General features: G+C 43.0%; 1 protein-coding gene across 2 annotated transcripts; it reads right to left on the reverse strand.

Annotated features, from left to right (window-relative positions):
- Window positions 1-9,442: 9,442 nt before the first annotated feature.
- CREBL2 (cAMP responsive element binding protein like 2) lies at window positions 9,443-21,895 on the reverse strand. Of its 2 annotated transcripts, none has more exons than XM_084205651.1 (4): window positions 21,741-21,895; window positions 13,258-13,455; window positions 12,030-12,177; window positions 9,443-11,291 (listed from the first exon to the last, which is right to left on the reverse strand). In XM_084205651.1, coding segments are annotated over exons 1-4 (363 nt in total). In that variant the 5' UTR covers window positions 21,756-21,895; the 3' UTR covers window positions 9,443-11,289. The 2 variants fall into 2 exon arrangements, with proteins under 2 accessions (XP_084061777.1, XP_084061776.1); XM_084205650.1 differs by having other exon boundaries at window positions 9,443-11,352.
- Window positions 21,896-22,689: the final 794 nt, after the last annotated feature.

Consider the following 22,689-nt stretch of genomic DNA (forward strand, 5'->3'; position numbering starts at 1 on the left):
ATGTGGCCCATGGAAGGCCCAGCCCAGGCTGCTGCACCCCTTGCCTGCAAAGATTTCCTTTCTTTAATTCTTACAAAACTGACAGGAGAGTTCTGTAGGGTTCAGAGTGGAGGTCTGTCCCTCCCAGCACCCATTGTTTACTGTAGCCTTGCTTACTTGAGGACAGGGCAGAGAAAGCAGAGAAGATAAAGGACTCCTGACACATCCCCCCAGCATCCAGCTACCACTGCAAGGAATGAACACCCTTCACAGGGTAGCTGCCAAACAGTGCTGCTATTCCCTAAATCCAGAGCAGGTCCAGAATGACCTAGTCTCAAAGTCTGAAGGACAAGACAAAAAGCCCCACTCTGCTTGCTCAGAGCCCATCTGAGCAGATCTCAGGAGCATTTTGCCTGAGAACCAAGGTTTTGACCTCTTTTCAATGGAGGATCTCAAGTACTTTCTTCCTGTTCTTTATCTTCTCAACTAGCTCAGACAAAGCCAGCACATGGTGAATAGTTGGCCCTCATCCAGTCTCTCTGGGCCAGTCATGGGTTTGTAAACCTGTCACAAATTCTCAGCTATTTCTTTACCCAACTTTTTCATTTCTTGCACAGAAGTGGCTCCAGACCAGCCTCTCCTCAGAGCATGGCCAACATCCTTGAGTCCAGGCTATCAGAAGCACTTCCCACTCAAGGCATCCTAAAAGCACTGTGGGCACTTTGATCCCCAGTGTTCAAGCAGGCAATGGAAGACAGTGTGCAGGAGTCAGCTATCCCTCCTCATACTTCTGCTTCTAAATCTCCAGCTCCCTGCTGTCTGCTGGCAGGAGACATCCCTAGTCACAACCTCCTCTCAGAAGGATTACCTTTTTTTTCTGCTTTCAGAGCAAATGTGGCACACTTGGGTTCCTGTTCATGCCTGGAGCCTGAAAGTGCTGCAGCAGTGAAAATGAATGGAACAAGAGCAGCAGGGTGTAATGAGCAGGGCTGACTGTGTCCCTTTGCCATCCCAGGGAGCAGGAGCACACACATGTGTTGGAGCCCCAGGCTGACATCCCCTGAGGAGAATCTCTGCCGGCAGAGTGGGAGTGGGGAATCCGTTTTGCTGAGAAATTATCCTACGTGTCTGCTAAAAACCTTCCTTCCTCATCCTCTATGACACAAAGTAGGGTTGGAAGAACCCCCACTGACCACAGGGACACTTACAGTATGTATTTCACAAATTCAGAAATCCCCATTAAATAAAATAAGGATCTGATATTTCTCATTAAAGCCACTAGCAAAAAACTCCCATGAACTAGGAGATGAGAGGACCTTGAAAGTGAGTCAAGACCAGTATTTTCTGTCTGGTTCAGATTCTGACCTGGCTGTTTCTTGCTGAAACACCACCATATGCTTCATTTTTCTTTGACATTTAATGGCCTCTGACACAGCAAAATCAGATCTAGCTAAGCAGGCAATTTCACAACATTATTTTCAACTTTGGACTGGAGATTGAAACACAACAGTTGTTCTTTTGGTTAGTAGTTTTGTTAAAGAAATAATAAAGGAACTGAATAGAATGAGCCCTGAGGTTATAGAGGACCACAGGTTCATGGTTACCCACCTCCTGCTAGGTCAGAGTCCAGAGGCACACAGGTCACTTGTTTCTTCAAGTCTATTGTGTTCCCCCACCTTTCAAAAGGTTTTTCACTGCAGAGGGTGGCCAGGATTGCCATGACACACCAGCTAGGGACACAATGTCCCCCAGCTGAAAGAGCTGGCAGTTCTACACTGACATCATGGGCTCTGACCAGCCCTGCAACCACGAGTGAAGTCTGGAGGCTGGGTCTCTTAAACCATCTTTCCACATCAGTAAAATCCCAATCCCACTTGTATCAGAGTGAGCTTGGCTCTGCTTGCTGTGCCTTCTTTTAACTCAGGCTACACTGGTAAAAACACAAGAGCAAGGAGAAAGCTTTCTCACTCCTTCCATGATTTTAGGACAGGGGATGGACAGGTGGACAGGCAGGTTTAGGACAGATGGGTTTGGTAGCACCAGTGCCAAGTATCTCCTGGTTTGCCAAGGCCCCAGAGGTGTCAGAGACAGGAGGCAGATCATGAATTATCTAAGCAAGAAATGGAAAATTCTGTAGGATTTGCCTGATCACTATAGACACGAAACAAACAGAATAAACTCCCAGTCCACAAACACATCTCAAGCCATCTACAAATGGGAGGTTCTGGGAGAAAGCACTCCTGGGTCTCTTGCCCATCCATTCCTTAGTTGTAAATGTTTCCTGTGTAAGAACATGATACAGTGCCAACCATTAGGCTTTTTTTTTTCATTAAGCAGACACATTAAGTAGAAATTCCATCAGTGCTGTTTATACTTGGTATTAAGTGGCTTGCCCTTGGGAATTCCCATTACAAATTGTCCAATTATGTCCCTTCCTTTTTATTTCAGCAGAAAGTTGGATTTTCAGTTAAGTATACTTTAAAAATTTCCAGTTGAGGAGTTGGGGCTAGTGAGAAGCAGAGACTCACTTCACTTGTGCCTATTTTTCCACCAGCCTCACAGAGGTGACACCAAAGTAGCTATCACCAATAATTGGACTTAAGGGTTTCCATATGCCCACTTAAGAATCCCCAGAGTTTTTTTCAGTCTCCTCAACTCAACCCATTTAAATTCAGATTTAACTGACATTGATTTAGGGGTTGGTTTTCCAAGGTGCTGAACACACGCCATCAACTGCAGCTGAAATTCTGAGTGCTCAGCCCTTCTCAATATCAGATCCTTCCTGTTTAAAAGAACAAAAAGCAGATTTGAAGTTTATTAAAGCCAGACCCATATGCTCAAAGGAAGGGTTATTAACTCCTTAAGTGATTCTGTAAGTTAATATGTCATTATTAGTTGTCTCTTTTCAACTAGCAAGTGCTGTAGAATAGGCCATTATAAATTACTGAAGCTTTATTTGAACTGGCTTTTAGTAAAACATTAACACACCTACTGGAAGATTGTTGTATAAATGTCACCTCCTGATGAGCAGTCTGGACTAAACCACAGATTTTTTTTCTACACTACTTCTAACACACACAAAGTCTTTAATTTGTTTCATGCTACTGGTCCCTGGATAATATTCAGAAGTGACAAAGATGACAGTAATTCTTTTGTGTGCAGCATCACAACCATTTCACACCAGCTCTCAATTTGGTCCTACATTTGCAGGAGAATAGAAAAAGAAAAAAAAATATTACAGCACTAAATAATTAGATTTGTTCTTGTCTCATGCCTGGGCAGACACAAGCTTTTTCTCTGCATGCACCAGTAAAAGGAAAAGATGCTTTCTTCAGGGAAGAGGGACTGATCAAGGACTTGAATTTTTTTGAGGCCATGTAGAATTAGGCAGCAGAAGCCACATACAGATTGATGTAATTACCCACCTATTTCCAAAGGCACTACAGCTCTTCTCTTCAGCCCTGGAGATTTACCATCTCCACTTCTACACATACACCACAGAGTCCCTCCCCATATTGATCCAAACACAGGAAGGAAAATGATGAAGAAATATCCAGAGTTAGCAAGATTTCAGATTAGTCACCAGCTAACTGTAAATGCAGCAGGAGTAGCCCTGATTGCATTAACTTGATGCTGGCAGCTCATCTGCCCTCTCTGGATTTTTGCAAACTCTGAAACAGCTCTTGCCACATTACTGACTTGGTCTTACACATTCACTCAGGGCATCTTTGTCAGAATCTTCATTCTTGGGCTTGTAGGGGTTTTTTTTCTGTAAGAGGGACGCTGAGAATGTGGCCCTCAGCACAACTGCATCTTCAAAGATCACTTCCTGCACGTGTAACATGTTTACTGCCAGAAGAAATTCCTAACCAGGTAACAAATCACTGGAGACTGGTCTTCAAGGGAAGAAAAGTTGCTTTCATGAAAAGCAACTCAAGTTCCATTTTTCTTTGCAGGGCAAAAGAGGAGTTTGCAGGGGGCTGGGCATCCAAATGCCACCTTATCCAGGAGGAACAATTGCTGCCAAGCACTGGCCCCCACTCTTGGTTCTTTCTTGTAGCCTGATCACTACAGGAGAAACAAAACCAGCTAAGTTTTCCCTGTCCCTTGCTACAGTAAAATTGTGTCCTCAAAGGCTCTCAGTGCTCCTTGGAAGGCTCATGACATCAGAAACAAAACTGGAGTGCATCAGTGTTGATCCTCCAGTCTTACCACCTCCATGTAGCTCTTCCAACCAAGCATGGCAGAAAAATGGTACCCAGGGAAGAAATTAGCACTTAGAAGCATCCTTGTCAATCCCTGCACTTCACTCTATCCCTTATAATTAACTTGAAATTGATACTTTATAAAATTCTCACTGATATCCAAAAACAGTTATATGCTAATAAAAGATGGGGAAAAAGAAGTTTTAGAGTAATAAAGAAAATAATTTTAATAGGTGATATTTAAAGTTACAGCTAGTGGTAGTATTTCTGACAGACCAGTGCTAAGCTGTATTAGTAATAGGCACATTTGATTTTTTTAAATGCCCTATTTCATGCAAAGGAGATGACTGAGAAAAAAAAAATGCAAGGTGAATGAAAGCAATCACAAGAGGCCATTCATCATTCTGCCTCCATTTTTTTATGAATACATTCACAGAACTGCAACTGTGCTCATTCCACAAGTAGCTCAGGGCAGAGGGATTAAATCAGACAACCTTTATAATTGCTCTCCAGCTGTCAGTCAGCCTTTTTATCTGCCAGCACATGTAGACAATATCATTTCCATTAACAATGCCACTCATTTAGCGGCATTGGATTGAAATGACGACATTAGGTAGATAATGAAAAAAAAAAAGGGGGGAAAAAGATTATGTAAATCAAAAAGCTGAAACAGTTAATTGGTTAATTGGCTGTTTCTCAAACACCCACAGCAAGCAACACTGGCTCCACTGGTGTACCAGTAATTAAAAAGCCAATTACTATTTTATTTCAGAAAGTGAGGAACCCTAAGAAAAAAATAATGAGAAATGCAACTTGCTGAAGTGAGAATAGTAACACTGTTGGCATCAAGAGATCCCTGCAGCACCATCACCTTGGGAAGGTTTGCACACAGACTTGTCACAAGAGTAATTAGCTAATTAGAAAACCATAAAAACCTCCTTCCCCTTTCACTATCTGAGATCCTAGATTTGATTCCTAGATTTAAATGGAAAACTAAAACTATTACCGTACTTACTTTGATGAAACCTTTTCTGGGCTATGTTCATGAAATAAATGACTTTGGGCCAAAATGTTTTAAACTAACCCCTCCCTTAACTCCACAGGCTATTTCAGATATGTCAGCCTCAACTGAACTTGCCCTTTCATTTGAAACCACTGCTGAAAATGCTGGGCAACCTAGAATTGTACAGAAATACAAGAAACAGAATCATCTAAATCCCAGTGTTTCAAGTGCAAGAAGAATTACACTTTGCAGAGCTGTTTCAATACATACCCAGCATCTACTGAACAACATCACTGCTGTCTGCTAATGCTGTCACCTTCCTCCAGACCACACAATTCATCAGAATGCTTGAGCAAACAAAAACCACTCTGGGGTGAGCCAGTACCAGCACTGCTTGTGCTAGGCTGAGAAACAAGAGGCTCCTGCATACAAAGGGTGATGCTATTATTCAATACAGTGCAGAAGGGATATTTACACTGATGTCACAGAGCATGAAATGCAGAAGGGGTGACTTGGTGAGTGTGGTACACATGTGCAAAGGCACAAACTGCAGAGTAACTCAGGGTTATCCTTTGGAAAAGGAACCCTTGACAGCTTTTGAAAATATTTGCCAGGCTACTTGGGAAAGAAAGGAGATTCACAGAAGAGTCTTTTTCTGTACCGAAGTAGGAATGCATTCCAAAAAGGAGATTTTAAAGTGGAGAGGAAAGAAAAAGCCCAGAAATGTAAAGCAGAAAACACTGACCTAGCAACATGGCCAGGAAAGGACTGCTCTCATATCAGCAGGCACTCAGAGCATGCCACAAGAAGGCAAAGCTGGAGGCCACTGCTGGAATGCACTGCATCAGGAACACCCAACTTGATCAAAATATATTCTCAAAGTTACCATGAGAAAGAAGGTATGGGAATAAGTCACCCCTCATGGGCTATTTCTATTCACACTGAACAGCCTGTCTCATGAAAACACACATTTTATAACCCACTTTTAGTCCTCTATTCACACATTTATTAAATGAGCTGCAGCACAGCTAGGAATGCCACCAATACCCACCCAAACATATAGAGATCATACACAAGAATTGCTTCAAGCAGCAGTTAGTGCTAGTGTTGATTAAGCCAGTTGTGAGATACAGGCTGACACATAAAAAAGCAGAGTTACTCTTGTACTAGTTATGGAAAACCTCCCAAGTGCTTCTTATGGAGAAAAAAAAAAAAAAACTGAAAAGTAATTTAAGTTTTTTTGTTGTGTTTTTTTTTTTTTAATGAAGGTTGCTGAAAATCATTAGCTGACTAATGACAGCATTTCCTAGTTGAAATTTCAAGATTGTTTCAGAGCTCCATTCAACCTGATCTTGAACACCTCCAAGGATGGGGCATCCACAGCTTCTCTGGGCAATCTGTTATAGGCCTCACAGTAAAGAATTTTTTCTTGCTATCTAATCTAAACCCTCTCTGTCAGTTTGAAGCCATTGTCCCTTGTCCTGCCACTCCAGTCCCTCCCCATCTTTGTTACAGTTTCCCCTCAGGCACTGGAAGGCCATGATAGATCTACGTACAAAAATCTGTACATTCCATAAATCAGCATCAGCTGAATTTTAGTCCACTGATGTGCTATTCAATGAGGGACACCTCAGGTTTCACTGTGGACTAGAAGTTTATGTTTTCTCATACCAATTCACAGTGGAGTCACGTAAGAAATTAATTCACTGACATAAATTTTGGAGAAATTAGTGCTCAGTGACACAAAGAGCAGGAACTGACAAACTGGTATTTTGCCCTGCTTACCTCCAACAGGGATTTCTACATCAGCCCATCCTCTGTCACCCCTGCTGTAACTCTTGAGCCCAATGAGGACTATGGTTCTTATTTCAGCTTTTCCTTTGCTTTCTCTGCATTTTGAGACTTGTTTACTTCTTATATAAACAGTAATTTTATAGGTAGTTATAGAGATTACAATTTCTTGGAAAGCAGCAACTGGAGCTATGATCCCAAACCCTCTCCAGTTCTTCAGGAAAAACTAGATTCATTACTGATGTAGGTTAATCTTCACCCTAAAATGTACAAGAGAAAAAAAAAAGGAAAAACAATCAGTCACAGGCACTCTCAAAGTTGGCCAGATTTCAGCTTTCAAGAAACTTTTTGAAATTTGTCTACTACATTAAAATAAACCCCTGATAAATTTAAGATAGTATTTGAAAAGTATTTGAAATCAGGATACTGATTCTTTGACAAACACTTATTATCAGATTGTGAAAGCAGACTGTGATTACTTTTTTTTTTTACACATAATTACAAAATGTTCTCAGGTAAGTGATGAGTCAATTAAATGTATCCCCATCACTGCAGGATTTTGTGCATGCAGCATATATACAGCAACAAAAAGGCAAGACCTACTGCACATTTTTCTTATGAAGCTGCCACTATCTGGTCCATCCTTGCTTTACATTCCCCAAAAGGATTAGTGCAACTGTACAGTGCTTAGTCCATCATCATCCACTGAATTCAGTCTTACTACACTTAACCCTAACAGGAGTTCTGGGGTTTGGGTAAACACCAAATAGCACAGACAGCATATTTTAGGACTGTGGACAGTTTCTGAGAGATACCCACCTTTAGCTTGCCAAATGAATCTGGCTGAAGATTAGATTTCCATGGTAAGTGGGAAAATGAGGCATTTCCAGGTTCATTTCCTTTCTTCAGTACTTGTGAGAGAGAGCCAGCTGTGCTCACTCACTGGAGGAGAAACATGTGAATGGCTGTACCCAGGCTACACAAAAAGAGGGTAACACCATACCACCCTACATTATTTAGGGAACTAGATGAGACTCCTGACCAGTGGACTTGCCTGTATCACTCCTAGGAGCCACCCCAACAAGGATGAAGAGTATGACCATTAGAGCAGCAAACAAGCATGAACACAAACACTTGATAGTTTTCAAGGGGAACTGCTAAACTTCCAAATTTCAAAATGAAGGACGCCCAGAAATCCAGCTAAGGCCAAAAAAATGTATAACACAGCACAACCTGCTACATGATGGAATCCCTAGAACTCAAATGAATGATTGCTGCTGGGAATCCTACATTTGGTAATGGACTACAGCATCTAGTGCAGATGGAAAAGCTGCAGTTAGAGCTGCAAGTATGTGTGACAGATTTTTGCTTGCAGACAATCTAGGATGATGAAGGCAGTAACAGACCTCCTGTCCATCTGCACAAAGCACAAGGAACCTGTCAGAACATGGGTTCCACTATTTGTGCTACAGAGCTGGGGCCAGGCTTGCCAAACACAGCCTTGGAATGTCAAGCGCTGACTAAGCCAAGCAGGAGCCACCATGACAAGGAACAGAAGAAACTGCTGCTCACCACAATGAGAAATTCCCACTCTCCATTTCCTCCAGAACAGAAACCTTTCTGCTGAGAGGCTTCCTGTTTGGTATCACAGCATGTGAAACAAAGAGGGAAGAAAGCAAGCAGGGTGTTTCTGGCCAGATCAGAGCTGGGTTTGTCACGTTACCGAGTGCTGGGCAGAGCTGTTCTGGTCACATATCACAACTCCTCTGTATATTTTCTACATCCCTAATTCTGAAAGACATTTAAGCATCTGCATAACATTTGAAACATGTGTCTAATTACAAGACATGGTTTACATCTGAAAGTAGCCTGTGTAAAACTAATTCTAACCAAAATAATCCATTACATTTCCAGTATGATCATGTTATAAAGTGCAACCTCAAGGTTGGCAGACTGTAGTTCTGAACATGTGGCCTAGAGTTTTTCTTCCTCCAGGAAATCCAGGAAAATGAACAGGTAAGGATTTAACATCAACAAAAATCTGCAAACTTACTGGTTAGTTTTATCACTATCTTTCAGGACAAACTGCAGTGCAGACCTTCAGATAGAGAGGGTGGATGGTGGGGATGGGGGTAGGCAGGATAGGACATGGACAACACAACATGAACTCTCACATCCTCCCCATCTCTACTTCAGTGTGACTTGACCTCTCTTAATAGTCTTGTGTATGTGTGCAACATTTTTAGCAATTGCTAACTGAGTGCCTGGTTGCAGGGTCTAAAGAATAAACCTAAAACCATGCATTAAGGTTCAATATATAGGTGCTTAGAATGGAATTCTGAAAGCAATTGTGCTGTACACTGAAATACGGTACTTGATTATCTTCAGTGCTTTCAGCCCATCCTGAAGTGACACAATGCTAAACAGACCCAATTAGTTCAATAAAAAAAGGCAACACTCGGTCTAGCAAAGTCATTAATTATAATATTTATTCTATGAAACAATGATGAAAATATTAGATTAAAAAAATGTTCCATGCATTTCATAAAATACAGAGAAAGACACAGTCATAAACAAAACAGAATAAGCAAGCCAAACACCCACTGAAAATCCCAGGAGCTCCACTCTCCACATTGCATCATATAAATACAAAAAGCATGTCCAGGAGAAAGAGCAGCCTGAGGAAAGTGGCAGGTTATCTGTCAATAACTGGGATGAGTACATGTCTTGGTCATCAGCCCACAAGAGTTTTGCCATCACCTTTCTTACTACAAAACCAAACTGATTCAACTTGCTCTCCTTGCTACCAGTTCCTGGCATTGTCTTTGGCTGGGAAACATAGCAGGACAGCATAGCAGAATTCACATTAAGTTGCTGTCCAGAGAGGTACTGGGGCCCAAAATGTAGGCAGCTATGGAAAGGTATCAGAGCACAGTGGGTGAGAGGGAATGGCAGCCGCTCCCCTGCTGGAAGCAGGATGCAGGGACATGCCTTGACTGTCCTCCCAGGAGCACAGGGTGGAAAATGCACCCTCTGGAAGAAGAATGGGCAGAGGCGGTGCCCTAGGGTGACTTCATGATGCTTGTAGCCCCAGTCATCTCTTCTGTTTATGCTGGATATTAAGTTCTGCACCTTTAAGACTGGTTCTGAGAGCAAAGGGCAGGAGAAGAAGGGCACAGTTTGTTTGCAGAAACTGAACTTGCTCCCCTGCATTGTCTCTCATGGACTGTGCTGTCTGCAGCATGGACAGCGGGACAGAGCTCTCCTTTGCCTTTAGTCAGCTTTCTTAGCTAGCTGAGGCAGAGAAGTTCCCCACACTGTGGCATTTTTTTTTCTTGGAACTCATTGGCCCTGCTTTGGACTGAAAACCCAGAAAAACACCAGGAGCTCATGCCTGTAGCCCACCAGGGCCCGGAATGGAGCATTCAGCAGTGCAGGAGGAGAAGAGACTGAGCGAGCTGAGCCACACCCCACGAAAATAACTTTCTGAATTTGCCATCTCTTCAGAGCAGCAAGAGGTTTTATTGTTTAGTATTATTCATCTTTTTATGCTTGTGAATACTTTGCTTGTTAAATAAACAGACTTTTTCCACTTTTCTCCAAGGAAATCTTTTCCGGAACCAGTTGGGGGAGGGGTCGCTTGAATCTGCTTTCCAGAGGGATCTGTTTGGAAGTTTCCTCCCAAATTTGCCCAAACCAGGACAAGCAGGAAATGTATCTAGTATCTCTTTAAGAATCCCAGTCACACAAAAGACATGCTGCATTAAAGATGGATGACAGGAGCAACACCTGCATTTAGGTTACAAATGACATTGCTATAAATCTTACTGAAACATTTTGATCCAGCTCCTTCTCCTCAACCTACAATAGTGGGTTTGGCCTTAGCAAAGCTGTTACGAGATCCTTCTCTTGGTTTTCTTTTACAGAACCTCCCACACTCCCACAACAGTCAACAACCACATAACCACCAAACACAAAGCCAGCCTAATTCTGGGCTCTGATATAAAAGCAGCCCCACTCTTGTGCTGGGAACACCCCAAAGCTGCCATTGCTGTATTTGGGGAGGGCAGTGTAGCGAAAGGAAGAACAAGGCTCCACTTACACCAACACCTGCTGCTCCAAAAGCCCCACCCACAAAGCCTTAGGAACACCATAATCAAAGAATTTCATGTGGGGAGGAGCAAAGAGAAGAGAACAAACTGGGATCCTTTCCCCTGCACCTGGGGATGCATCCACTCTTCAGAACAGCATTCTTCCTCCTGCCACCTCCCAAGCCACCTCTGCTGCAGCACGGAAGGTTCTGCATCGGCCTCCTGAGAATAATGCACAGAGGGGAAGATTGTTATGGTTGGAAAAGTGGTTTTCATGTTGACCCTTAAAAACATAAAGTTAGAAAAAAAATAAAGTTTTTAAAAAAAATCAGTGAAGTGTAATTTAGCCTGTAGCACAAACTATTATAAAATTAGAAGTAAGATATAGAATTGCCCATGCCACATCTTAATTCTCTCCCTTTGCATATATATATATATATATATATATATATGAGGACTATGACTTTATATCCCATGGTCTTCTCACTTCCCAATTCACAGAAGAAACCTATTCCATTCCCTGCACAAGCACAAAGGAGTCAGAAAGAAGACTCCATAGGAAATCCCAAGTCCAACATTTCTCTCTTGAAGTGCGTGCAGCTAGAATAATGTTTTCTTGGTAAAGTTTTTAAAGTTCAATTATGTTTAGTGTGCTCCATTTAGCTTGCATTAAAAAAAATGAAAATGCTGTAAGAAATTAAGGTCTTCACAGGTCTCCACAGGCTTTGGTGAAACACAGAGTGTCTTTTAAAATAATTGCCCAGCTTCCTCTATAGTGGAATTTCTGTGTTGTCCATGTAAACATTACACAGAGTCTTTGTACCACCCACTAAGCCCTTTGTTTCAATCAACTATTTCTGCCCAAAAACACATCCTTATGTTTCTTCCTACACCACAGCCATCCTCCTACACCACAAAAGATGGAACAAAACAGGAATTAATCACAGGCTGGATACTTACAGGGATTGCTGCTGTTTGCCTCTGTCTTTGCAGCCTTGGCAAGTTTGGTTGAGTTCTGCTGTGCTTTGCCTTGCTCCTCTCCAGTTAGCAGGGCTTTTATTTCTGAGGGGATTTTCCCTTGGTCCATGGCCATGCACCACTGCTTGTACTGAAACATGCAAACACATTAGGCCTTAGCAAACTGCCAGGATCACATTAGCAGACAAAACAGGGCTGTAATCTTTACCTTCCGGAATATTCATTTAAGGTCTGAATGTACTGAGCTGAAGCCTCTTACGAAACTGCAGAGCCCTAATGAGCTGAGCACGTGGCCATGGCCGCATACCTGGCCTCAGCAAAGCCTCTTCCAGTCAATAAAGTGCTACTCAGAGGCAGCACTAGACAGAATGCTGTAATTATTAAACAACATGGAACACTCTGTGCAATTTCTCGCTGCTGGCATGCGAGAATACCGTTCCAGTTCACGGCCTATTAAAAACAAATATTTCACATGACTCTGGGCTCATGGACTACTAAGAGGTCCTTTCCAATTGCACAAGGCACAGTGGAAGCACATGTGCCTTATTCCTACTTCTTTCATCTTGAATCCTTCATTCCCAACCCTGAGGCACATCAAAAAACTGTGGACAGTTTTTTGGCTTTTCACCTGATCCTAAACGTGCTGACTAGCAGTGATTAGCCATGCTCATTCAAACAAACCTAAAGTCAGGTCAGTGTCAGTGTCCTCAGCATTGGTGACGTTTCAATGACACCACTGTGTCTGTATTTCCAGCTGAAACATTCTCTTTGGTTAATGCTGCTTATTTGGCCAAGACCCCCATCTTACACATCTTAGAGCCACCTACACAGAAAGCATGCTGCAAGAACCTACCTCCCCAACAGAGAAGCAATGGCACTCTGTGGAGATATGCTTGCCCTTTGATATTTCAACACCTCTTCCCACAATCTGCCTCTGTCAAAGGTTTTTCAAAACCAGACATTTCAAAGACAACAGACTCAAATGTAATGGCACTTCCTTTGCTTTCTTACAGTTCAGAACCAGCAGATAACTTGTGACATGAGTTTGTATTCTACACACCAAAGCAGACAAACAGCTGGATGCATCTGATGTTTTGATACCTCCTGGCCAGCCAAATGCCACTGTCAGTCACTGTGGTCCCGAGAACAAGTGTTCATGAGGACAGGTCCCACATAATACTGAGGGTTAGGTTAAATGTTAATTCCTTACCATTTCAAGCTCTTCTCTGAGAGCACAGATGGCTCGCTCTCTGCTTGAAACCAGCTCTTCCAGGTACTGGTACCTCAGCTTCTTCCTGGCTCTGCACTCTCTTGCACTCTGACGACTTCTTTCAAGTTTTGCCTTCAAGTCTATTTTGGCTGGTTTACGACCCCGTTTGCCTGGTTTCTTTACCTTGCCTCCAACCACCTGGAAAGGAAGGGCACAGTAAAGATCCTGTTCTGCAAAGGTAATGCTGGAACCATGTGACAGTAACTACTAGGAGTCTCAGGTATAAAATCTTGTATATGCATCCAGGAGCAACAGAGGAAATAAGAATGCTGAGCTCTGAAGTTTTCAGGACTCTCTCCAGTTGCTCTATTTCTCTCTCACACTGGGGAGCCCAGAACTGAACACACTACTTCAGGTATCTCTGAGGGTATCTGGTTATTGAGGAGGCATAATCAGCTTGTAGTGAAATTGCTTTCATATCACCAACAGCCCCTGCTCCAGCAGGTCTGGAAATACTATATTATAGAGATTAACACTTCAATTTAGAAAAAAATATATTTGTTTCTATGAATACAATGCAGAACTTAGTTTTGCTGCAGTCAACAGTTCCAGCCTATTCTAAATTCAGAATTATTCACTAGCGACATGAGCTTCCTTGGGCTAGATTTCTTTCAAAGGAATCTTAAGGAAATTTACTAAACAGGGAACTCAGTCACACCAAGTCCTATCTCTGTTGCCTCTGCTCCAGCAGTACACCACCACTCTGGCCATATTCACCTTCAGAACATTACTCCACATCCTGGTGAGTCTCCTCACACCTCCTCACACAACCTGTCAGTGCTGAACTCTCCCTGTTCCTAATGTAGGTCACCCTTGCAGAAATTTAACTCTCTAGTTTCTTGCCCTATGGAACACAGGTTTTGCAATCACTTTCCCCTCTTCTTTGTAGTTCCTTTTTTACAGGTCTGAGACCTTCTCCTGCTACAAATAAAATTTTTAAAAAATAATAAATTTTTAAAAACCCAGTTTACTCCATGTTTCCCCACTCAAATATTTTATTCTTAACATGGGGGCATGGCACAAGAAAATCTTAAATATGGTTTGAAGATTAGTTCACTGGTCATTGGGCAGTATCACCCAGTAAACATTACATCAGCCACACACCCCAGCTCCTTCTGAAGTGAGGATTTCTCTTTATTTGCATTCTGACCACACTGTTTGACTGGAGGGGGTGTGGAGAAATACACCTAACACACACACCTGCATACAAGAATTTCGCTGCTGCCTTAGTATTTCACCATCCTGCACACAGACAGATCTCTTCTAATAGGCAGTGTTTAAAATATCAGAGTTCATCATTTTTAAAAAAGCACTTTTACTGTGAAAAGCTACAAAACAAGTAATTTTTAACATTCAAAGAAGTCACTTGTTCTGCAAACTTAGCAAGCTGCAATAAAAACAATAACATAGTGAGTTAATGTGCCAGAATGAAGAGAGAAAAAAAGGATTATACAATTGAGCCTATTCTTTCTTTGGAAAGTGAGTCAACAATCACATGCCAACATAACCCTACCCTCTCTGTATTGTCCCTCCTGATTTATTCAGGAGTAGCTGCCTACCATAAGCAAATGAAAGAACAGAAAGTACTTAATGGACATCTATGATAATGAAACAAACACAATACATTCACAAGAGCAAAGGAAAAAAAATGAACCTCTTTTACACTTGAACTGCTGAATACAGTTTAAATAATTCTTTAATTCATCAAGGTGCTCCCCTTGAAATTTTCTAGCTCAAAAAATCTAATGTAGTTCAAAGTAAGATAAAACTAACCAGATGTGGCCAAGGCAGGGGGAAGGAGCTCTAAGGAAGGGAAAGTGACTGTCCCTTTCAGGCATGACAAGCTCTGTCCTCTCATGGAAACACTCTCCTGGCTGTGGATGGTGTGATCCACGTGCCCAGCTCAGCAGAAGGTGGAACTACACAGAATCTTCCCAGATGGGGCTGTAGGCACTCACAATTTGCTCTCTATTATTACTTGCACTTGGAAGATTGATGGATATTACATTATACACACTACAGCCAAAGTACTTCAATTCTCAAAGACTTTTAGCACCTGAGGCTTTTTCTGTGCTAATGCAAGATACTTCAAAGTAAATCTTTGCATTCAAGAGCTAGATAAGGTCTTGTAGAGACATAAACTGCAGGTCTCTTAAAAAGCCCTGGCCACTCTGGATTCTGACCCTCTAGGACTAGAGTGAGCTGCCACTCAAGGCTGGGGCCCCAGCACACACCACACTGCTGTGTGAACAAAAAAGTACCCTGAGTCCTAATCCTGCACAGGGGCACTGACAGCCATGCCCTCTCCCCAGAGCCTCAGGTGTGTGAATGGTTTCCATCACACCATTCCTCACAATCAGCAAGTTAAAGATTGCTTAGCATAAGGCAAATGCATCCTGGATCCACCGTTATCCGTAAATTGCTTTCCCTTTGGTCACTCCAGAAAGCTTTCTACAGACAGGTGTGCAAACTGCTCTCCCAACAAGACATTTTACCACTGCAGCAGCCCTGCACACAAGCTCCCTTAGGGCAGGAAAAAGGCTTGTACCTCTTCAACCATTCAACCATGGTTACCTACCAACGCTCTAACCACCAGGACTATGGAGATAATGAAAAGCTTCCGTCCCTTTTGACTCTAAGCACTAACACCCTAACAATCTGCCTTCACACCATCCCCAAAGACTCACACTGTCTTCATGGCTCCTGGAGTTCACCACACAATTACACATCACCCTGCAAAGGCAGCAATGGTAAGCAATTTAATCAAATCCTGCATCCTCATCAGTTCTCCCTCACCAATATTTAGAAGCTCCTGCTGTAACCTTAAGCAACCCAGATGGGGAGAAAAAGGCCTGAGAAATCCTTTGCCCCCATACAGCATTACCATATTTCCCTGGCTTCTAGTCCTCTTTGCCTGCTCAGTTGCTATGCTGATGTGACAGAAAGAAGACAAAGCAGAAGTGATAGTTGATGTTGAACATGGCAACAGACCAAGCAAACATTTTCTGTCCCTTTGTATTCCTCTGCAGTTTATAAAGAGATGTGATCTATTAGCATTCAGCAGTTGAGATTTAGGGGTTTTTCAGGGAGTCATATGCAAGCAAGACTCAGAACAACACTAATCATAAAATTTTTCATAGAAATATTATTGAAGGCATGCATTAGTTAGAGATCTGACCAAGCTCCCATTTCAGTTCACTCAGACTTCAGAAAATAGAAGAACATAACTCTTTTCTCAGGCACATGGTGTAATTCTTGGGGTGTCCAGTACAGGGCTGGAGTTGGACACAATGACCCCAATTGGTCACTTCCAACTCAGCCTATTCTGTGACTCCACAATTTCCTTTTAATACCCTACTTAGATCATAACCTCATTCTTGCCTCCCATCAGTGCTCAGGCACAAAGTTATTTGACCTGGAATTGGAAATAGCTGCAATTACTTGACCTGATATAGAAAATTCCTCAGACTTCTGGATTTTTTTTTTTTATTAGAAGCATGCAGCAGATCTCTCCAAAATCCTTGCCAGAATGCACTGCAGAGTGGTCCTCCACAGGAAGGAGATGCACACATAATACAGCTACACTGTATCAGCTCCTCACTCACAACCCTGAGGAGCTGAGCACCTCAGATAGAAGACTGGGGTAGTTTGCCTCATCATGACATCTGCAAGTTTGAATCAATTTAGCAGATTAAAGCAACAGTAGCCCAGGCACTGCTCAGCACCCTGACCAGCAATGCTGATCACATTGACCAGGTCAGCATCTCCCAGAAGCTCTGAGTTCATTTACCAAGAAACAAGCAGCTCCATCAACCAATACTTGAGATCCACCTTAGGCAGACTCTGCATTGCATTGGCAGCTGAAGGTATAGATCTGCAGAACTTAATGAGGCATGGAACTGGTGATCATCTACACAATTTATATAAAACTATAAAAATGATTAGTAAGAAATAAAGCCTAAGGGCTGTGTTACAGTAGAGGGGGGAAGAATCTATTCCCACTTGCAAACATTTTCACAAAATCAGAAAGCAAATTAAGCCAGCCACAAGTCTCCTAACAAAAATGAAGTTTTCTGATCTTCCAATTCAAAGCATACCACTCACAGTAGCAGTACAAAACCCAGCTAGAGAGCATGCTTGTTATTCCTCCATTTCATGATATTTTATATGCCCAACACAATTCTTTTACTTTCACTGGCAGACAAAATGCATCCGACAATGATCCAAAAATGTAAGATACTATTTAGTGAGCAAACACAATCTAAGTCTTAAGCAGATGTGTCAACAGAAATTAATCCTGAAACTCTCACCATACAAAGTGCTTCATGTCTTAAGAATGCCATGTTCAGCACAGAGGCATAAAGATTACTGTCTTTCTTTGCTGCAAGGTCTGTTTTAAAAAAGCATGAGCTAAGGATAAATGTCAAGTTTTCATAAAGTGTTATACAGGCACCCAGATGGGTAAGTGCTAAAGTTCAGGGCAGCAGTCACTCAGATGCCACCTTGCCACTCCACAGGCGACAGCCCTGCTCTTCCCCAAGGAAGGACTTACAGCCTCACACAGGAATTATGTCTACCACTGTGCCCTACACATTCTCTCAGTTCACACCAACAGAAACCAGGCACTTTTCTAAACCTGTCTCTGTTAGAACTCAGGCTCAGGGAGGGTCAGCTAACTCAAGCATGTGTATCCTCCCAGCCCACTGTAACAATGAAATAAAACTGTTCTAGCTGGTTTAGAGTCTTTAATCTCCTCCATTTTAATCACTCCTAGTAAATATGAGCAGATGTGTCATCTGAGCAATGCTGAGCAGGAGCTTTTTAAAACATTTAATGATTTGAAATTGCTCCTATCAAACTATAACCAAAGCTGTTAAGGTTTTATATTTCCAAGCAAGCAGTAATGAGAATGCTTTATGTCTGGACATTGTAATAAATGGTAGTGGAATATTAGCTCTCACAAATGTTGAATGTATGTTATAAGGATGAAAGAAGTTTTGCTAAGACCTGATTTTATATAAATATATATATAAATTTTGTAATGTTGAAAGTTGATCTCCAACCACTGGGAAGGCTGAAGCACAAAGGACTGCATACTCCAAGAGGCAGGAGGAAGGAGGAGCTGGGTCAGAGGAGTGACAGATGTACAAGTGTGGGGAGGGCTGGCTTACCAACAGCATATGTAGCGTTGTTAGGGGTGTGGGTGGTGTGCCTCTGGCTGCAGCTAAGCACCCAGCACTGTCCTTTTTTCCTTATTCAGTCCCTTGTTATGATTCAATAAAACTTCTAAAATTCTAAAACATGAGACATTGTTTCTAACAGACATGATCCTGGCTGGGAGACTTCCCCAGCACATTGAGAACCTGCATACTCTGAAAAAGCCCTGAAGGATGAAAACATAGCAGCCCACTTCCTTAGCAACTGAGGTCATCTCCTCACTAGCTCTGTCCCTGCTGTGGCATTCAGAGCATTACCCAGAGCTGACTCCAGGACTGCCTGGGAGATCTCTCTCCCCCTGATCCCCATCAGCCCCAGCAGTGAGGGTCAGAGGCTACAAGACAGCTCATGGCCAAGGATCCCTCAAGCTCTGTATTTGAAACACAAGATTTCACACCTGGCTTGCTCCCACACTCCCTCCAAGGGATACCTGCATCCCCATAATTATCACTCAGGACCACAGAGGACTGAGTATTTGATGTCTCACAGTCACAGCCCAGCTCCTTGGGTGTAGCCCTCTGCTGAGAGCCTTCCCCTGCTGGAACACCATGTGTTCCCTCGGAAAGGAAAGCTGCATGAACACCAGAGCAAGAAATCAACACTTGCTGGATCCACAAATATAATAATATAATGTCTTTTCTCTGCAAGACAAGAATATTTATAATAAAAGACAGCAATCCCAACCTTTTCTGGTGGTGGTCTGGTTTTTGTTTGCTTGTTTTTAACTTCATTGGAATAACAAAAGTGATGTTACAAACTTTTGTTTCTCATTTCTGGCCATAAACAGAAAAGTTAATTACCAAAATAAGTCTTGTCAGTGTCCCCTATAAAAAACTCTGTAGTTAGTACAAAAGATTGCAGTTAGCTGTATAAACTGTATTTTAATGCTGACTAACAAGAGGTATCAAGTTCTTACCCTATTCCTACTCTCTGCTTCCCAATGCATTTAACAAATACATAATATGTTATATGTAGTCTTGTGAAATAATTAAGAAATTTCACCTATAAAGGCTGAAACCACCACAACAGAGCTTCTCCTTTTTCCTCTGTCCAAAGACTTCAGAGATGCACAATTGATGTTTTAACATGAATTAATTGCAAGTAAAAGCTACATCACTAAATTCTTTCCCTTCCACACCCAATAGCTGAAATCACAGCGAGAAGTGGGGCCAGTGCCTGAACAACCCCTAGGTTAAAAGCAGTTCTATAGAAGAAAAGGAGGTCGCATTTTGGTTGGGGGTTCTTTGGGGTTTTTTGTTTGTTTGTTTGTTTGTTTGGGGTTTTTTTGTTTGGGGAGGTTGGGGATTTTTTGTTTTGGGGTTTTTTTTCTGGGTGTGTGTGAATATTTTAGGAACATCCTTCGTATGTTAAAACATGAAATTTTTCTAGATCTGATACTAAGATATTCTACCTCTCCTTTTATTTCTTTCTATTTCTTTTCAATTTTCAGGAATGTGTTGACAAGAACCATTCTTCTAATGCCCTCTTAAACCAGACAAGACTAAATTAAAGTGCACTATGAATTAGGGAAAACTTTGCAGCCTGCAAGCTCAGTTCTAAATTCTTTGTGTCAGTTAGATGAAGGCAAACACTGACCTTGCCTGCAGGCAGTTATAGAATGGTCACTACACTACCAACACAATTTAGTTGGTTGAGTTTTTGCAGGGAAAGTCCTTTCACAGGCCAATCCCCTCAGCAAGGAGGAAAGCATGACTCAGTGGAATTTTTAGGAGATTTCAGGGACATGCTGACTCCAGTGTAATCACAGTGGCCATAAAATGAGGTATAAATAGTGCTTGCCTCATCCTGACACAGCAACCTGCAATGGGAAGAGCCCTCCTAAGGGAAATGGAATCTCTTGAATGGAGTCACCAAACCCTCAAGGTGATCTGGAGCATCATGAACTATAAAAACTGTACTTGGGAGTGAAGATAGCAAGAAGAGTGAATATTCCACTCTGTTGTTTTTTCTTATTCAACTCAACATCAATTTAAAAAAGAAAAAAAAAAAGACCAAAGATTTGACTTACTGACTGGGTAAATAAATTTATTTTATTTGGTAAATGTGTCAAAAAATGTTTCAGGAAAAAAAAAAGGCATACTATCATGACTCCACATGACACAATGGTAGACCAAAAATTATTTTCAAATTAAAATTTGGAAGTTGGGTAATACAAAGAGCCTAACTCAGACAGAGAAGAACACAAAAAGAAATAAAAATGAGATAATGCTCATGAACTATATACAACTCCAGAATTAAATCTTCTGGATCTTCTAACTGCCCAAATTACACAAACATTCATGCAGAGTTGTAAGACATCAGTGATGCAGATTTCCCTCAACCTCCTTCACAGCTTTCAGGCAAGGCCTTAATAAAATAAAACAGTATACATGTTAAAATAGCAGATCACCATAAACCTTTCACAGCCTTACAACCCATTCTGTGGATTGTGGACTGCCAAATTACTGATCGCTTCTGAATTTCTTTATTCCATAACAAATCGTGTCAAGCATTTTCCCCTCTTTGAATTAAAGCAGATCTTCATAGGCTGTGTAATTTTGTTCCAGTAAAATTCCAGTGGTGTCTCCAGCATGACCCCCAGGATCAGCCATAACCAGCACTCCAGGGAGCTGAAACACCCAGCCTCAGCTAAGAGCCGGAGCTGCCCAGCGCTGCAGTCAGCAGGCACGGCCGCTGTCCCTGCAGGCCCAGCTTTAGGGGCACCCTAAGCAGGAGGGTGGAGGAAGCAGGAGGAGGATCCGTTCCTTCGGCACCTTCTTATTTTCAGCTCTGCTCAGCTGGAGCCCCACACCTTCAGGGATGCCACTGTGCTGATCTCACGAGATTCTCCCAATGCTGGAAGAATCCAAGTTCCAGCACCCAGTACAAGGCTGCAACCCACGCTGCTGCCGTCGTACCTCACCATTTGTGCTATTTACCTAATCAATGCAGGCTGCTGTTGGGAGCATGAGCCACTGCACCACACCACTGGTGGAATGCAGCCTTTGGCCCCTGCCTGGAGGTTTAAGGAAACGCCAGAAGCAGTTTCTTTAAACTGCAAGTAAGAACCAAGGGGCCAACCCTTCCTTCCTATCAGCTGCGGCAAGCAGAGCTCGTCAAGAGCAGATTTCAGAAGGCTCCCTGCACCAAGAGCCTCAACGGCTGTCCTCGGCTGCAGCTCCCGGGCGGGCCCCGCAGGCCCTTACCTTGCTGTCATCCATGTGTGCCGCCAGCCCCAATCGCTTCGCCGCAACCCCTGCTCCAGGAGCAGGCAGAGCCGCCCGCCCGCCCGCAGCCCCGGCAGACACCGGCGCTCACAGAGCCTTAGGGCCTCCCGCGGCCGCCGCCATCGCCCGCCGCCATGTTTGTTTACAGAAGAGGGGAGCGATAGCCCTGGCAGAGCGGTGCACGCTGGGAAGCGTAGTCTTGTTCGGCCCCGTCGCTATTGGCCGCCGCCCCGACGAGGACGAAAAAGACTACAACTCCCAGCAGGCCCAGCAGAGGAGCGGCGCGGCGATTGGATTTCGCCTTGCCCACCGGGCGAACTACATTTCCCAGGAGGCTTCGGGCGCTCCCCCGCCTCACTCCGCAACAACTGAGTTTGTTGTTTTGTTGGTGTTTTTTGCATTTGTTTGTTTGTTTGTTTGGTTGGTTGGTTGGTTGGTTGGTTGGTTGTATTTTCTCTATCTCTCGCACCATTCCACGGCTGTTCTGCTGCAACCGCAATTGCTCCGGAAAGATGACCGGGGGCTGGTGGGGCCAGGGCTGCCGGCTCTCACCCTAGCACGGGCTAGATGAAAAAAAAAAAACAAAAAAACAAAAAAAACCCCAAACTGATAAAACAACAAATTTAAGTTTTTTGCTGTTTTTTGCCTTGCTTTGCCCTAAGAGTTCCTGAAGACAGAGCTGAATTTTCCAGGCCACCTGGACACTACTGAGCCCCCCTAAGCATGGAGCAGCCGTGCCTGTAATTCCCGGAGAACTCCCAGTTCGCTCCGTTTCCATGTGGGCACAGGGCTCATGTGGAATGCCTGAGGTAAAGCCAGGCCATCGTCCCGTGTCTGTGCCTCCAAATGGGCCCCTGCTTGCTGGAAGGACACAGGTACCCCAGGACACAATTCTCTTAAGCACGGCCCACGTTTGGAGCTGGCGGGG

This window comes from Fringilla coelebs (assembly GCF_963513975.1).
Source record: "Fringilla coelebs genome assembly, chromosome: 5".
NCBI classification, from domain to species: Eukaryota; Metazoa; Chordata; class Aves; order Passeriformes; family Fringillidae; genus Fringilla; species Fringilla coelebs.

Excerpts from the sequence above, each read along its gene's own strand:
- CREBL2 (XM_084205650.1), bottom strand. Across the intron at positions 12,178-13,257 it reads TCAGAGAAGAGCTTGAAATG|TACAAGCAGTGGTGCATGGC; the intron begins GTAAGGAATTAA and ends TGCATGTTTCAG.